At 45.0% G+C, this 13929-nt stretch overlaps 1 protein-coding gene and 1 long non-coding RNA gene across 2 annotated transcripts in view; one reads left to right on the top strand and one right to left on the bottom strand.

Moving 5' to 3' along the window:
- The window catches only part of PDE2A (phosphodiesterase 2A), a 187037-nt gene extending 184494 nt beyond the window's left edge, over positions 1-2543 (bottom strand). The window contains exon 1 of the mRNA XM_001369136.4: positions 2344-2543. Within this exon, the coding sequence (XP_001369173.1) occupies positions 2344-2417 (74 nt within the window). The 5' untranslated portion in view covers positions 2418-2543. The remainder of the gene's footprint in view (positions 1-2343) is intronic.
- A 102-nt stretch (positions 2544-2645) lies between these two features.
- On the top strand, positions 2646-12237 carry LOC103096782 (uncharacterized). The gene is made up of 3 exons (XR_466327.2): positions 2646-2779; positions 6958-7152; positions 10509-12237. It is a non-coding gene; the product is annotated as an uncharacterized LOC103096782 (long non-coding RNA).
- The last annotated feature ends 1692 nt before the right edge of the window (positions 12238-13929 follow it).

Here is a 13929-nt window from a genome sequence, read left to right as displayed (position 1 = left end):
TGTCCTTCATGGGAGAGAGACATATAGCTTGCTACCAAAGAATACTTGGATTCAGAAAGGCAAGATGGAGCCAGAGAAAGGATTTCAAGGACTCCAGGGCTAAATGAGAGACTTCAAAGTTTTTCCCAAATCAGCTAAAATCTCAGTATAGCTCTGATTAAAAAAAGACACTTCAGATAAAAAGATATGCATTCACATACACTGATACATACAGCCCTAGAGCCAAACTCTCACACATCCATATATATTTATATATATGCATTTATTCAGACACATTCACTTGTCTGTGATCAAAGGAAGTTCACATGTGAAGTGCTATGCAAATCCTGAAACATTACATAAATGCTGGCAATAGAAATGCTAGTTGGGTCTGCATAAACACCTATAATTCATGCAGATACATGCGTAGTCATACAAAGAAGAAATAACAGTTACCCAGTCTAAGACCAGGAAGGGCACTGCTGGAGAGCTCCTAATTTATGGAGAGCCCCCACACTCTCCACCCTAACCTCATTACCTACAGAAATACTCATTGGGAATCTGTTTATGCATATATACATACTTAATATGCACATATTCATATGAGTGTAAGTTTCTGTATACTGCATTAGGGAGGCATAAGGGTATCTGGCTTAACTCTGGCTCTGACTGCCATATGATCTTGGGCAAGTCCCTTTCCCTCTCTGGAACTGTTTCCCCTTCTGTGAAACTGAGCAGATTGAAAGAGGTGGTCTCTGTTCTAACTGTACCTCCTAGGAGGCGTCTCTCACTCAGATAATGGGTGTGAGGAGTGAGGGTTTGGAGTGTACTTGGAGAAACGAAGGTTGGCCATCAATTAGGAGCTCTCCAGCAACTACCAAAGTGAAGGATTGGCCTCCGTGTGCAGGAGATATCTGTCTATGAATTATGGCTGTGCACAGATGTGGGGATGTCTCGTATGTATCTAACCGGGGACATGCCCCTGGGGTGACACGGACACAATTCATTCCCACAGTGAGACATGCAGAGAATCCTGCAGAGAAATAGCTTCCCCTCCCAAATAGGAACACAGACCCAAGCCCCTTAAATATCTGTGGCCACACGCACAAGAACGCACAAGCACATTCCTGTCGTAGAGGGGTCAGCACCCATCATCTACAAACACACAGGGAGTCACATGCAGACGTCCAATATCACAAAGTCCCGCATCCACAGGCTAACGCACACTAGAGCGCACACACAAAGAAGCTCTGGGCACACACACCTACACACAGGAACAGGCTCCATAGCTCACACGTGGCCGCCCCCACCACCACAAGCTTCAATCTCAGCCACCCACTAACCCCCTCGCAGGCACAGGCAGACTGCTGCGATCCCACCTGCGGGGCCGCCGCCTTCCTCCTCCCTCTCCCTCCTCGCCTTCCCTCCCTGCCTCCTAGCCCCTCGCACGTGCCCGGCCCCCTCACACACGTGCGTGAGCACACACGTGCACACACCGGGCTCTTCTCGCTCCCCGCCCCAGCCCCTACTTTCCTCGATGTAGAATCTACAGAGAAAGGTCAGGAAACCCAGTGAGTCTGAAAGGAGAGCCTAGCACTCCTATAGGTGTCCTCTAGCCCCACCCGGCTGCTAACCCTGGCTCCACCTGCCCTCGTTCCTCCCAATCCCTCTTTTGCGAAAACTCTACAAGACTACACTCCCCGCGCCCCCCAACCCCCCACCCCGATTGTCCAAAGGAGTGCGGCTGAAGAAAGCAAGAGAGATTCACAATTATCCGTGGTTTGGAATTATCCGGCCCCAGATTAATAGAAAGGGATAAAATCTTCGCACTCCCCTCCTCCCTCTCTTTCTCCTGGACTACCCAGCAAAGTTGGCCAAAGTGGCTGCGGGAACCCCTGTCCCTTCCCTGGACATGCCCCCTCCCGAGCTGCCTCCCCCGGCCACTGCGTCCCCCAGCTCTGGTCCACTAGGCAGATTCCCCATCCTTCCTCGGTTTCTCTTCCGACCCATTCCCGTTCCCGCTTGGATCGCACGTCGTCCCCATTCCCGAGTCGGAGCCCCGCGTCCCCGCTGACACTCCTGGATCAGCCACCACCTCCCTCTTCTCGGGTCTCTCTGGGCTCGGCCCCCGGCCCACCAACACTCCTGGTTCAGCCCCACCCCTTCGGCGGACCCCCTCACACCCACTCTAGACTCAGCCCGGACTCAAGACTCTCGGCTCTTGATACCCGGCACACACATACCAGCTCCCACACCTCAGATCCCCGGAGCCTCCCCTCCCCCCGGCTGTCCCAACACTCGTGTCCCCCACAGCCGCTGCCCTCCCCAGCCACCCCTGTTCAGCCCCTGGCCGCGGACACTCACGGCTCGGGCTCCCCGGGCCGCGCCGGGCACTGCTGGCTCCGGCACAGGATGGAGTGGCCGCACGCCTGCCCCATCGCTCCTCATCCTCCGGCGCCCGGCCCGGCCCGGGCGGGGCCACTCAGCCCCAGGGGGGAGGGGCGGGGCCCTGAGGGGAAGGCAGGGGCGGGGCTGCAGAGGGGAGGGGAAGGCTTGGGAAGAGAAGAGAGGAAGGGAGGGGAGAGGAGGGGGCTGCCCTCCCCTTCCCGAGCCTGGCCCGGCCCGGCCCGGCTCGGCTCGGCCCGGCCCGGCTCCGTTCTGTCCGCCTTCTCCCGGCCTCTCCCGGACAGCGCTCCTCGCTGGCTGCTCTCCGCTCCCTCGGCCTCCTTCCTCTCTGCTGCTTGCTCCACTCAGCTCCCTGAGGGGGTTCGGCTTAGCGAGAAGACGGATGCCGGAGCAGGTCTGATAATGCAGAGGGAGGGAAAAAGGGAGGGAGGAAAGGCCGGGAGAGAGGGAGGACACAGAGAGAAAAGAGACAGAGAGGGAGAGGGAGAGGGAAAGGAAGAAGGAGAAGGACGGGGAGAGAGAGAGAGAGAGAGAGAGAGAGAGAGAGAGAGAGAGAGAGAGAGAGAGAGAGAGAGAGAGAGAGAGAGAGAGAGAGAGAGAGATGTCAGACAGAAAGAGGGTAGAATATTGAGAGAAAAAGAGTGCTAATACAGAGACTTAGAGAACTCCCCCAATGTCTGTACCCTAGGGCTGTTGGGGGAGGGTGGGAGAAGGTGGCAATCAAGGAGTCAGGGACTTTTCCCAAATCCCAAGGGAAAACTAGCCTAAGAAGACAACCCACCATATAGATACACACATACACACACACATACACACACCCTCTCCTCGTGTGGAGTCTACAGCAGCCCAGGCCTAGGAGGGGGCTGGGCTCATCTCAGGGAGCCTCACGAGGCACAAGCACACAGAACAATAAATGTGACACAAAAACACAGGCAGGGTAAGTCAGGGGTTGGCAGCCTTTCAGAAGTGGCCAAGCAAATTGGCTGACCTATGTTCTTCTGATGGGGAGGGAGGGTGGGAATGACGCCAAGAGTAGAGAAGGATGCTGGGGAAGTGGTACATACAGGAAGGCTTCTCTGCTCCAAAGATCTTCACTTCTCTATTCCAGCAAATAGATATTCATTGGAGTTCAGAAGCTCCTCTTTCAAAATGTAAATACCCTGAGTGCAGGTCCTGCTTAAATTGGATGCTTTCCCCTTGTCAGCTGAGGGCAAGGAGAAGATGGATGTTTTGGACCCCTGGAACAAAGAGCAAGTGCAAGGATGGGTGATTTAGATCAATGCCACTTAAATGGCAGAGAAACAAACACTTTTAGGTTCAGTATCAAGGAAAACTTCCTACTAATCAAAGTTATCCAAAAGCCCAAGGGGCTAAGTAAACAATTGGGTGGGTTTTCTGTCAATGCAGATCGCTGCAGTGAAGGTTAGTACCCACTTGTTAGGTATTAAGTGTTAAAGGGGATTTCTGCTAAGGTAAGGATGAATCAGAGTAGCCAGATTGCTCAATGGGTTGGAGTCCGGAAGACTTGAGTTCAAATTTGTCATCCAACCCTTACTAGATAGGTGATCCTGAGCAAGTAAGTTAACTTCTGCTTGCCTTAAGAAGGAAATGTCAAACCATTTCCAGTTTTAATAGCAAGGAAGATTGTTAGGCCCTAGGAGGGACTGAATGAGAGACATGGTGTGCTTTAAAAAGCAAATCTGGTCTAGGGACCACCCTGCTCAGAGGCATAGATCTAGAGAGGACAACTTATCCAAAGTGGTCCTAAGACATGGTAGATGATGGCTTTCTCCTCAGAAAGGTCTTCAGTTCAGTTATAATCTCCTTAATCGTTTCTCTCTACTCACTGACCCCCTCCAACCCTCAGAGAATGGAGAACAGTTGTAGGGTAATGAAGGAGGATGAGAGACAACACAAGAATATGGAAATATCCAAGGGGCTAATTAACTACTGGGGAGAAGATCCCATCAGTCTGACCTATCTTGTCCTTTCTTTTTGTGGCTTCTCATTCTCCTTTCCTCTGGTTCACAGGGTCATAGGATTAAGAGTTGGAAGGGTCCATAGAACTCATCCAGTTCACCTTCCTTATGTTATAAAGAAATGGAGATTTAAGGAAGGGAATTGATTTGTTCAATGTCCCAATAGGTAGCAAGTGTCCTTATTTTTCTCCTCTTGCCCTTTTCCTCCTGGTCTTCTAATGAGACTGTGCCAGTGGGGCAGCTTCAGATAGATCTATGTTCCTGCTCTTGTTTTTTCCTCTTTCTCCTCTGTCTATTCTACCTCCTCCTCCTCTTTCTCCCCTGCACAGGAAGGAAGATTGGGAAGAAAGGCTCCTGAGTTCTATGAGAGATAGTAGGGAGAGAGATGCAGTGAGCCAATATAACCTTTCTCTTTGAGCCTTCCCCAAGGCTTGAGATGGGGGTGGGGGTGCTGGGAACAGCTTAGTGACCTGGCTTCCTGGAGCAATCAGGGTGGCTTATGGGGACAGCAGTCTACACCCTCCCCCAACCCTGGCTTGTCCCACTCAGCCTACCTAGTAATAGGACAGAGGAATGTTTTCTCACTTGATCCTGGCCTTAATAGGCCAAAAAGCAATAGTGGCCATCTTTTCTAACTCCCTCATTTTAGAAAGGAGGAAATTTAAGCATAGAGAGGTGGGACGGGAAAAAGTTTGGCCAGAACCCAGGTCCTCTGCCTCCCAGTTCAATGTTTGTTTCACTATCCAAAGCTGCCTCACCCAGTCTCCTGGTGTCTCCAGTTCAGAGGGCTCTCTGTCACAGTGTGTGTGTGTGTGTGTGTGTGTGTGTGTGTGTGTGTGTGTGTGTGTGTGTGTGTGTGTGTGTGTGTGTGTGTGTGCTTATAACTCAGTGGAGATATTTGCATTATTACATAAGCCAAAAAAGAGGCATTTGGGAGGGGACTTTTCCTCCAAGGTTAAGAGGCTGATGAAAGTTGGGACTAGCCTCAGCTGTTGCCAGTCCCAGAGCTACTAGAACTCCAATCTATACCCTGGCTCCACAAAACTTGTAGCCCAGAAATCAGGCAGGAATGAAGAAGGGACCTGGAAACGATTCTTACTCTAGTCTGGAGAAATTCTGCCTTACTACTAACCTCAGTTGCTCTCATTGGCACTGCCAAATACATTTTCTCTTTTCATTTCCTCTAATTCTCAGATCTTCCTCATGTCTCAGAACTGGGTTTGTGTTCCAAGAAGGGACTAGAATGAATGAAACCCTTTCCTCCCAACCTCAGTCTGAATTTACAGAAACATAACATTTGATTGTTTTCTTACTGTACCATTGTCTTCTGGTCTGACTGAAGCTCGAGTAGTTGGTTCAGTCCTGGATGCCACATCTGAGAGAGGACATTAATAAGGTGGAGCTCACTCAGTGGGAAATCATCAATGTGGGAAGGGGACTTGAAATCAAGTCCTGGGAGAATTCATCCTCTTTCTATAGCAGCCCATTAAGACTTTGGGACAACTCTCTGTGTTCCAAAAATTTTCCTTAAACTGAGTTTAAATCAGCCTCTCTGCCTCTGTCATCCCTAGTTCTGACCTCTAGGGTCAGCCAGATGTCCAGTCCCTCTACCACATGGCAGTCCCTTGAAGACAGTTGTCATGTCCTCCTTAAGTCTTTCTCCAAATTAAATAGTCCCAGTACTTACAGTGAAGGGGCAGCCAGGTAAGTCAATGAATGGGGTGTTGCTGTTTAGTCATTCGGTTGTTTTCAGCTCTTTGTGATCCCATGGACTATAGCTATCAAAAGGGTTTTCTTAGCAAGGACATTGGAATGGTTTGCCATTCCCATCTCCAGTGGATCCTTTTGTCAAAATCAGAGGTTAAGTGACTTGTCCAGGGTCATATACAGCTAGGAAGTGTCTGAAAGCAGATTTGAACTCAGGTCCTCCTGACTCTACCTAGTACTCTATACATTGACAGAGGCAGAGAGGCTGATTTAAACTCAGTTTAAGGAAAAAAATTTGGAACACAGAAAGTTGTCCCAAAGTCTTAATGGGCTGCTGTAGAAAGAATTCTTCTCCCATCACTGGGGCCTTTAAGCAGAGGCTGCATGCTGTGGAGAGGATGCTTATTAAGGGATGGGTTGGACTAGATAATAACAATAAATGTTATTTCTGTAGTGCTTTAAGGTTCACAAAAGACTTTAAATAGGGTTATATTCATTTGAGCTTCACAGCATAATAAGTTTCATTATCACCCTCATTGTGTAGGTAAGAAAAACTAAAATTCAAAGAGACTTGCCAGGGGTCATACAGCTAATAAGTATAAAAGCTGAGATTTGAACTCATCTCTCCTGATCTCCTGTTTAGTGGTCTTTCTGCTGCACCCTAAATATTATCTTCAGATTGAGAATCTGTGATTTTATAAAGCCATTTAGGTTCATCTTTAGAACTTATAACAAACCCAGGCTTCCGCCATTTCTGGACCCAGAATCCTTGAGTCAGGGGGAATGCATTGGGTTGAGTGTTGACTTGTAGGGGCTACAAAATTGGGAAACTGAAATTCGGTACATTTTGTGAACAGAGAAATAATCCAAAGCATTTCCTTTACAGAAACTCTACAAGGGTGTGAGAGTGAGGATAATTACCCCCACTTCCATGAAGATGAAAACTGAGAACCAGAAGTATGCAATTGACTTCAGAGAATCTCTGACTTGGAAGAGAACTCAGAAACCATCTAACCCAAACTGGACCTGACTGAAAATCCCTCTACAATATCTTCAGTGATTCAGTCCAACAAGAAATTGTGTAAGGTGCTAGGGATTTCGAGAGGAAAATGAAATAGTCCTTGACTCCAAGGCGCTTACAAGCTAGTGGGTGGCCATTCATTTTTTGTTTGGACCACTAGGGAGGAAGACTCAATACGCCATATGTATAGAATGTAAAATCAAGAAGGCTTGGAGAGACTTCCAAAGAGAGGGTATATTGGGGTGTGGGTGGGTGTTTGTATCTGTGAGTTTCCATGTATTTGGAGCTAGTCAAGGGTTCAGCCTAGGATTAGACTGGAGACAGGGTTGGGGTTCAGGCCAGGGTCAGGGGTTAGACCGTATTATGGATCTGGGATTGGTCGGAGGCCAGGTCTGGGACTCAGGCTGGGGTTAAGATGGCCCAGTTACTAAGGCTGAGACAGAGAAAGACAAAGATTGACTCTGACTGAGAAAGGACAGAGAGATGAGAGGGCTGGACTAGGTAATATCTAAGATCTCTCCAACTTTGAAATGACCGTTTTGGAACAAGAAAATTGATGAGAGAGGATGGAGAAGGGAGATTTGGGGTCAAGTAGATGCAAAGTTGAAAAGATTAGAATCATAGAAGCTCAGAGCTAGAAAGGACCCCAGGGAGCAGTTAAGCCATTCCTATTTTTATTGCATTGTGGTGGACTCTTCATGGGCTAATATTGTCTATATAGTTTTCTAGACAAAGATACTGGAGTTTCCCATAGTACACTGAAACCAGTCTTCTGTTCTGTCTTCTAATGAGATGTTAATCTGAAAATATCTGATGATCCTCAAACCTCCTTTCTGAAGTCAACTTATGGTCTCCCCTGTCTAGATTGGACCAGGGCTAGTCAGGATCCCAAAATATTTCAGAAAGGGACTCTAGGGGCATCTTGGAGGCTCATTGGATTAAGAGTCAGACCAGGAGATAGGAGATCCTGGGTTCGAATGTGGCCTCAGATACTTCCTAGCTGTGTAGCCTTGGGCAAGTCACTTGACTTGCTCTTCTGCCTTGGAATCCATACTTGGTATTGATTCTAAAATAAGATGGTGCAGCTGGGTTGTTCAGTGGATTGAGAGCCAGGCCCAGAGACAGGAGGTCTTGGGTTCAAATCTCATCTCAAACACTTCCTAGCTGTCTGACCCTGGGCAAGTCACTTAACCCCCATTGCCTAGCCCTTATAGCTCTTCTGCCTTGGAATCAACACCCAGTATTGATTACAAGACTGGAAGATAAGGGTTTAAAAAAATAAAATAAAACAAGGTAAGCATTTAAAAAACAAAAGGAGTCCATCTACTGCAACTCCCTCACTTTACAAATAAGGAAACCGATCCATACATTTACTTGCTATATGACCCTAGGCATGTCACTTCACCTCTGTCTGATTCAGTTTCCTCATCTGTAAAATGGGGATAATGGCAGTACTAGCACTGTTGTGAGGATCAAAGGAGATATTTGTCAAGTGCATGGTACAGTGCTTGGAACATAAGTAGGTACTTAATAAATGCTTGTTTCCTTCCTTCTTTCCCATAAAGGTTAACAAATTTTGCCTGAAACTAAATAAATATTAAGGGTAGGAGGTGAGACTTGAACTTGAATCTTCTGACTTCAGAGGAAGGGATCTTTCCACTCTACTACACTGCCTCCTTTTCCTCATTGTTATTCTTATTTCCTCATTATTCCCTCTATGACATACCCTACAAGCATGGTCTTGGCATGCTGATCTCCAGTGAGCAGGAGCCTACTATATCCATTGTATTTTGAGGTAGTTCTCATTAGTAGGACATTTTTCTTAACTTCAAGCTTAAATTCATTTCTTTGCAAATTCCATCCATTGCTGCTCTCTGGGGCCAAGCAGAAAAAGCCTAATCCCTCTTCACATGACAGTCCTTCAGATACTTGAAGACAGCTGTGGTGTTCCCCCTCTCTTTAATTCTGCAGATGAAGCATTGTGTCTTCCTTCAACTGAAAAAACCATGCCTCCTGGGGCTCCCATCTAACTTTGGGTCTCCCACCTCGCCTGAGGTCTTTCTGAGGGTAGAGGACATGCCTCTCCATCCCTCAAAGCAGAGGTTCCCTTCTAGCTGGAGCTAGATCTCCTGCACCCTCACCCTCACCCCCCCTAAACACAATGCCCAGTCAAGGATGCTCACTCCTCCTCCCACCCACCCTGCCCACACCAGCCTCTCAGGTCAGGGCTGCCGTTGGGGCCTTGGGCAGCATGGGAATGTCACAGCTGTTCCAGATCATTAGCTTTGCTTCATTCATCCTCTTACCCGCTCTGGGACTGTTCCCACCGTGGCCTCAGAATCAATGTTCTGCCAATTACCTGCCCTTGGCCCCTGGGGAGCTCTGGCCCTGCTTAGCCCTCACAGCCACAGCCCAGCAGCTGACACTGGGAATAAAAGAGTTCCCATGTGAACCATTACCAACTGTCATTGCCCTCCTCATCAAGGGCCACCATCACTGTTTTCCAGTTTCTCTAGGGTTTCCTAGAGGAGACGGAGCACACTTATTCTTCTAGACCCCAGAGGGCAAAAATAGGACTTGAGGACAAGGGAAGGAAGCACAGACAGATGATTTGGATTTAACATAAGGAAGAACTGACTTCACAATATTTCAGAAGTTCAGCTAGGAAGGGCCTCACTGGCCAGTTAGTCAGACCCCTTCCCCAAAAAGGATTCTGGCTATAGTACAACCAACAGGTGGTCATCTAGCCTTTGCTTGAAGTCCTCCAGGGACAGAGAGCTCATTCAGGAAAGGGGCAGCCCCTTCCACTTTGGCACAGCCTTAATTATAAGGATATTATAATTATATGTAAATATATAATTATATTCATATATAATAATACATTTGGATATATAAATATATAATTATATTCCTATATAATGATGTATTTGAATATATCATTATACAAACTTAAACTTGTCTCTTGGCATCTTTCAGCCATTATTCCTACTTCTGCTCTCTGAGGGCAAATAGTCTAATCCCTTTTCCACAAAAACTTTCACACCTGATGACAGCTATCTCTCTCTCTCTCTCTCACACACACACACACATACACACACACACACTCCCTCAGCCTTCTCTTGTCCAGGCTACACCGTCCCAGTTCCTTCCAATGCTTTTCAGATATCATGGACTTGGAGAACCTTCCATGCTGGTTGCCTTCCTCAATGATTTTCAGCTTAACAATATCTTTCCTGAAGTGTGGTGCCCAGACTTTCTAAGAAATGTAACAGCTGTTTAGTTATATCTCTTATCCTCTCACCCCATGCCCCACTCCTCCCCAAAAAATAGGCTTCGGGTTCAATGTGGTGTTTGTTTGGGGAAAAGAAGAAGGAATAACAAGAACGCTGATGCTTTTTACCTTTTGCTTTTTGCAGTCACTGGAAATAAACTGAGAAGACAGAGCAGTGATGAAACCTGGGCATGGGCATGATTCTGGGTCAGATGTTTGATTTGTATTTCTGGTAATTGTCCTTGAGATTAGAACTTAATGGAAAACAGCTGATTAGAGAAACGATGAAATGGACCACCTCTAGTGGTAGTGAGCTCTTCATCTTTGAAAGTGTTCACACAGAGGCTGAGGGACCACTTTGAGTGAATCTGTAAAGCATATTCCTCTTCAGATAGGGGTTGGGCTACATGACCTGATGCCCCCTTCAACTCCGGTATTCTATGACTACGTTATCATTTCATGACATTCCTCAGTAGAGAGGCATAATAGCCTAATGAAAAGCCTGTTCGACTTTGAGTGAGGAGACCAGAGACAGAGTCTTCTGGGAAAAATGTGTCCCTATTGTCTACTAAATAGAGTTCAAACTCTTTCCCCTGGTATTTGAAGCCCTTCACAATCCAGCCTCAACCTACATTGTTTGTTCTATCTGTTAACTTACTGGTTGGGTGACCTTGGGCTATAACTCCATTTCACTGAAGTCTTAATTTTCCCATCTGTAAAATGGTGTGGAAGCAAGGTGGACTCTCCAGACCCTCTTTTATGGGCCTTGAGTCAAAAAAGGCAAAGGCTATTTCTGCCTGCTTAAAAATTAGATGACTAAGGCTTCCTTGTGAGGCACAATATTGCACAGACTAGTTTCCTCTCTCTGTAAGCAGCCAATGGTGAAATATATAACCAAAGTGTCTTAAGAAAATGTGCTGTATATATGTTGAAAATCTTGCCTAATATGGAATATTGGTTGTAGTCATCTTTTTCTGTCTACTCATTCTAGCTTATATATGTATATTATATTACATTGCATTGTATATTATATCATATTTATTATATTATACTTATTATATTACATTATGTTTATTACATTATACATAAGCAGCTTCTTGGTACAGTGGAATAAAGCAATTGACCTAGAGCCATATTGGTGAACCTATGGTACACATGCTAGAAGGGACTGCTCCCCTCTTCCTTTTCATGAATGCATGAGGACATTTCCTTATTATTCCCTTCCTTCCTTATGTTATACAGCATGTCCCAAAAGTCTTAGTACATTTTGAGTTTTGATAATTTCAGCAATGTAAAATCTGCAGACTTTCAGAAAACATCATTTGAAACATAATTATTAAAATGTATTTTATATTACTTAGACTTATGAATTTTTAGTAATAAATTTTTAATTTTAATAATAATAGAGTGATATATAGTATAAGATGGTGGTGATAAATTATAGCAGAAGCATCAGCATTTTAACATTTCAAATAACTGATCTTTCAAATCTTGCCATTTGTAAGTCTTATGAATTTATATTTGTAAAGTTATTAAAGATTAAAAGTCTTGGAGACTATTGGGACGCACTGCATAATTTGTATGCAGACTTTTCTGTACTTTCAAACTCTTTGATCAAACCAGTTCTCCTTGCAATGACTTGTGCCTAATCAATACAATGACTTTGTCATATCCTAAGCAACTTTCAGAGTAAGGACATATTCCTTCCATGATAGAGATGATGACATTCAGCACGACCTACTATACAGATTGTTTTGTAAACATTAAGGCACTTCATAGAAATGAGTTATAGTCCTCATCTTCACCATCATTATTATCATCATCATGTTCAAATTCAATGGGTTTATCTACCTAATAAAGTTTAAAACTACTGATCCTGACTTCACCAGGATTACTTTCTCATGTACACATGTTTGCTCCCCTCTTCTGCTCAAAAGCCCTTCCATGTTTCCCTATTGCTTACACAAATAAAATTGTGTCTCCTTTGAGTAGTTTTCAAAGCCCTCTACGAACTGGAGTTATGTTTTTTTTCTATTATGTCTTATATTATATTTATTGTGTAATATTAGCCGCTAAATAGGAATAGGGCATGTGGTCTTGGGAATTTTTAGCCTTATGTCCTATTACTCCCCTTTTTGTAATATCTGCCCCAGACAAATTGAACATCGCTCTGCTCCCTGGACACTCCCTGCACTTTTTTTTCCTGTACCTTTGCCCTTGCAATATCTTCTAATCTTTCTGCCCTCGTGCCTCTCAACCATCCCAGAGAACTTTACCCTTATTATTGTAATGATTTGTGCTTGTCTTACTATGTTCTTTCTATATGAAATGAACTGTAATAGATATTGGGGTTACAAGGATAAGAAGAAATAATTGCTTCCTTTAAGGAACTTAGATTCCATTCTCTTTCTGTTTCCTTTACTGTTGTTCCTCAAAGCTTTACCTAATGATTTTTCTTCTCTTTCTACACTCTGTCCCTTATTGATCACACCAACATTTCCATATCCCTAACCTCTTTTCAAATGGATCCCAAAATTATTATCTCCAACTCAAAGCTTTGCTCTAAGCTTTAGACCTATAACTCCAACCATCTGCTAGATGGATGTCTCTTCCTAGTTAGCATCTCAAACTCAACTTCTTCCTTACTCTCTTGATTCAAACACCACAATATATTTTTATCCTCCCCCCACCACACTAGGTAACTTGTCTAGACTATACTAATTCCTCCTAACTTGCCTTCCTGACTGTAGTTTCTCTCCAATCTCATCTTCCCTTCGTGTTATTACTAAAATAATTTTCTATATCATTCCTCAAACCAAAAACCTGTCTAGTTAATGAAGTAGAAACTTCCAACTCTGGCTTTCAAGGCTATCCATAAACTAATTCCAGTCCTTCAAGTCTTATCTCATACTATTCTCCATTCATTCACTTTGCATTCCAGACCAATAGGATTATTATTTCTTTATCCTCATCAATGTCCTTTCTTGCCTCTCTTTAATCACATAGGTCTTCAACTCTGGCTAGAATTCACTCCCTTTGCATCAGGACTAGCTGAAATCCTTCTCTCCCTTTGAGGCTAATCTCAAATGCTACCTTTTTTCAGAAAACCTTCCCCCCTGCTTTCCCTTCCTCTTTCCCCAGCAGAAAATGTTCTTTCCTTCTGCAAATTTCCTTAGAGCCTTTTGTCTGAATTTCTCCCTTGAACCTTATCTTGTTTCAATTATTTGTGTACCTATTTATTGTAGCCACACTATAAGATAATAAACTCCATGAGGTCAGGGATTGTGTTCTGTCTTTGGGTCTGTCTGGCACAGATAGCTTCATAATGAATGTTTGTTGAACTTAATTGAATGCATAAAGCCTGAAGCCTGCCTTAAAGAGGACTGACAGTGTGATTAGGTAAAGGCCTGCCTCTTCCCAACTGACAATGTGTCATCTGCCATTGAAGCTTCCTTAGAAGCTAAAATGCTCTTTACTGAACATTAATTCCAAAGGAGGGTTCAGAACCCTGGAGAGCATCTCCTAGCTCTGGGCCTAGGAAAGGGCTATGCTTGGGAGATTTCTCA

Source organism: Monodelphis domestica, chromosome 4, assembly GCF_027887165.1.
Source record: "Monodelphis domestica isolate mMonDom1 chromosome 4, mMonDom1.pri, whole genome shotgun sequence".
Taxonomy (NCBI): Eukaryota; Metazoa; Chordata; class Mammalia; order Didelphimorphia; family Didelphidae; genus Monodelphis; species Monodelphis domestica.
This window is presented reverse-complemented; position numbering and strand designations above follow the sequence as displayed.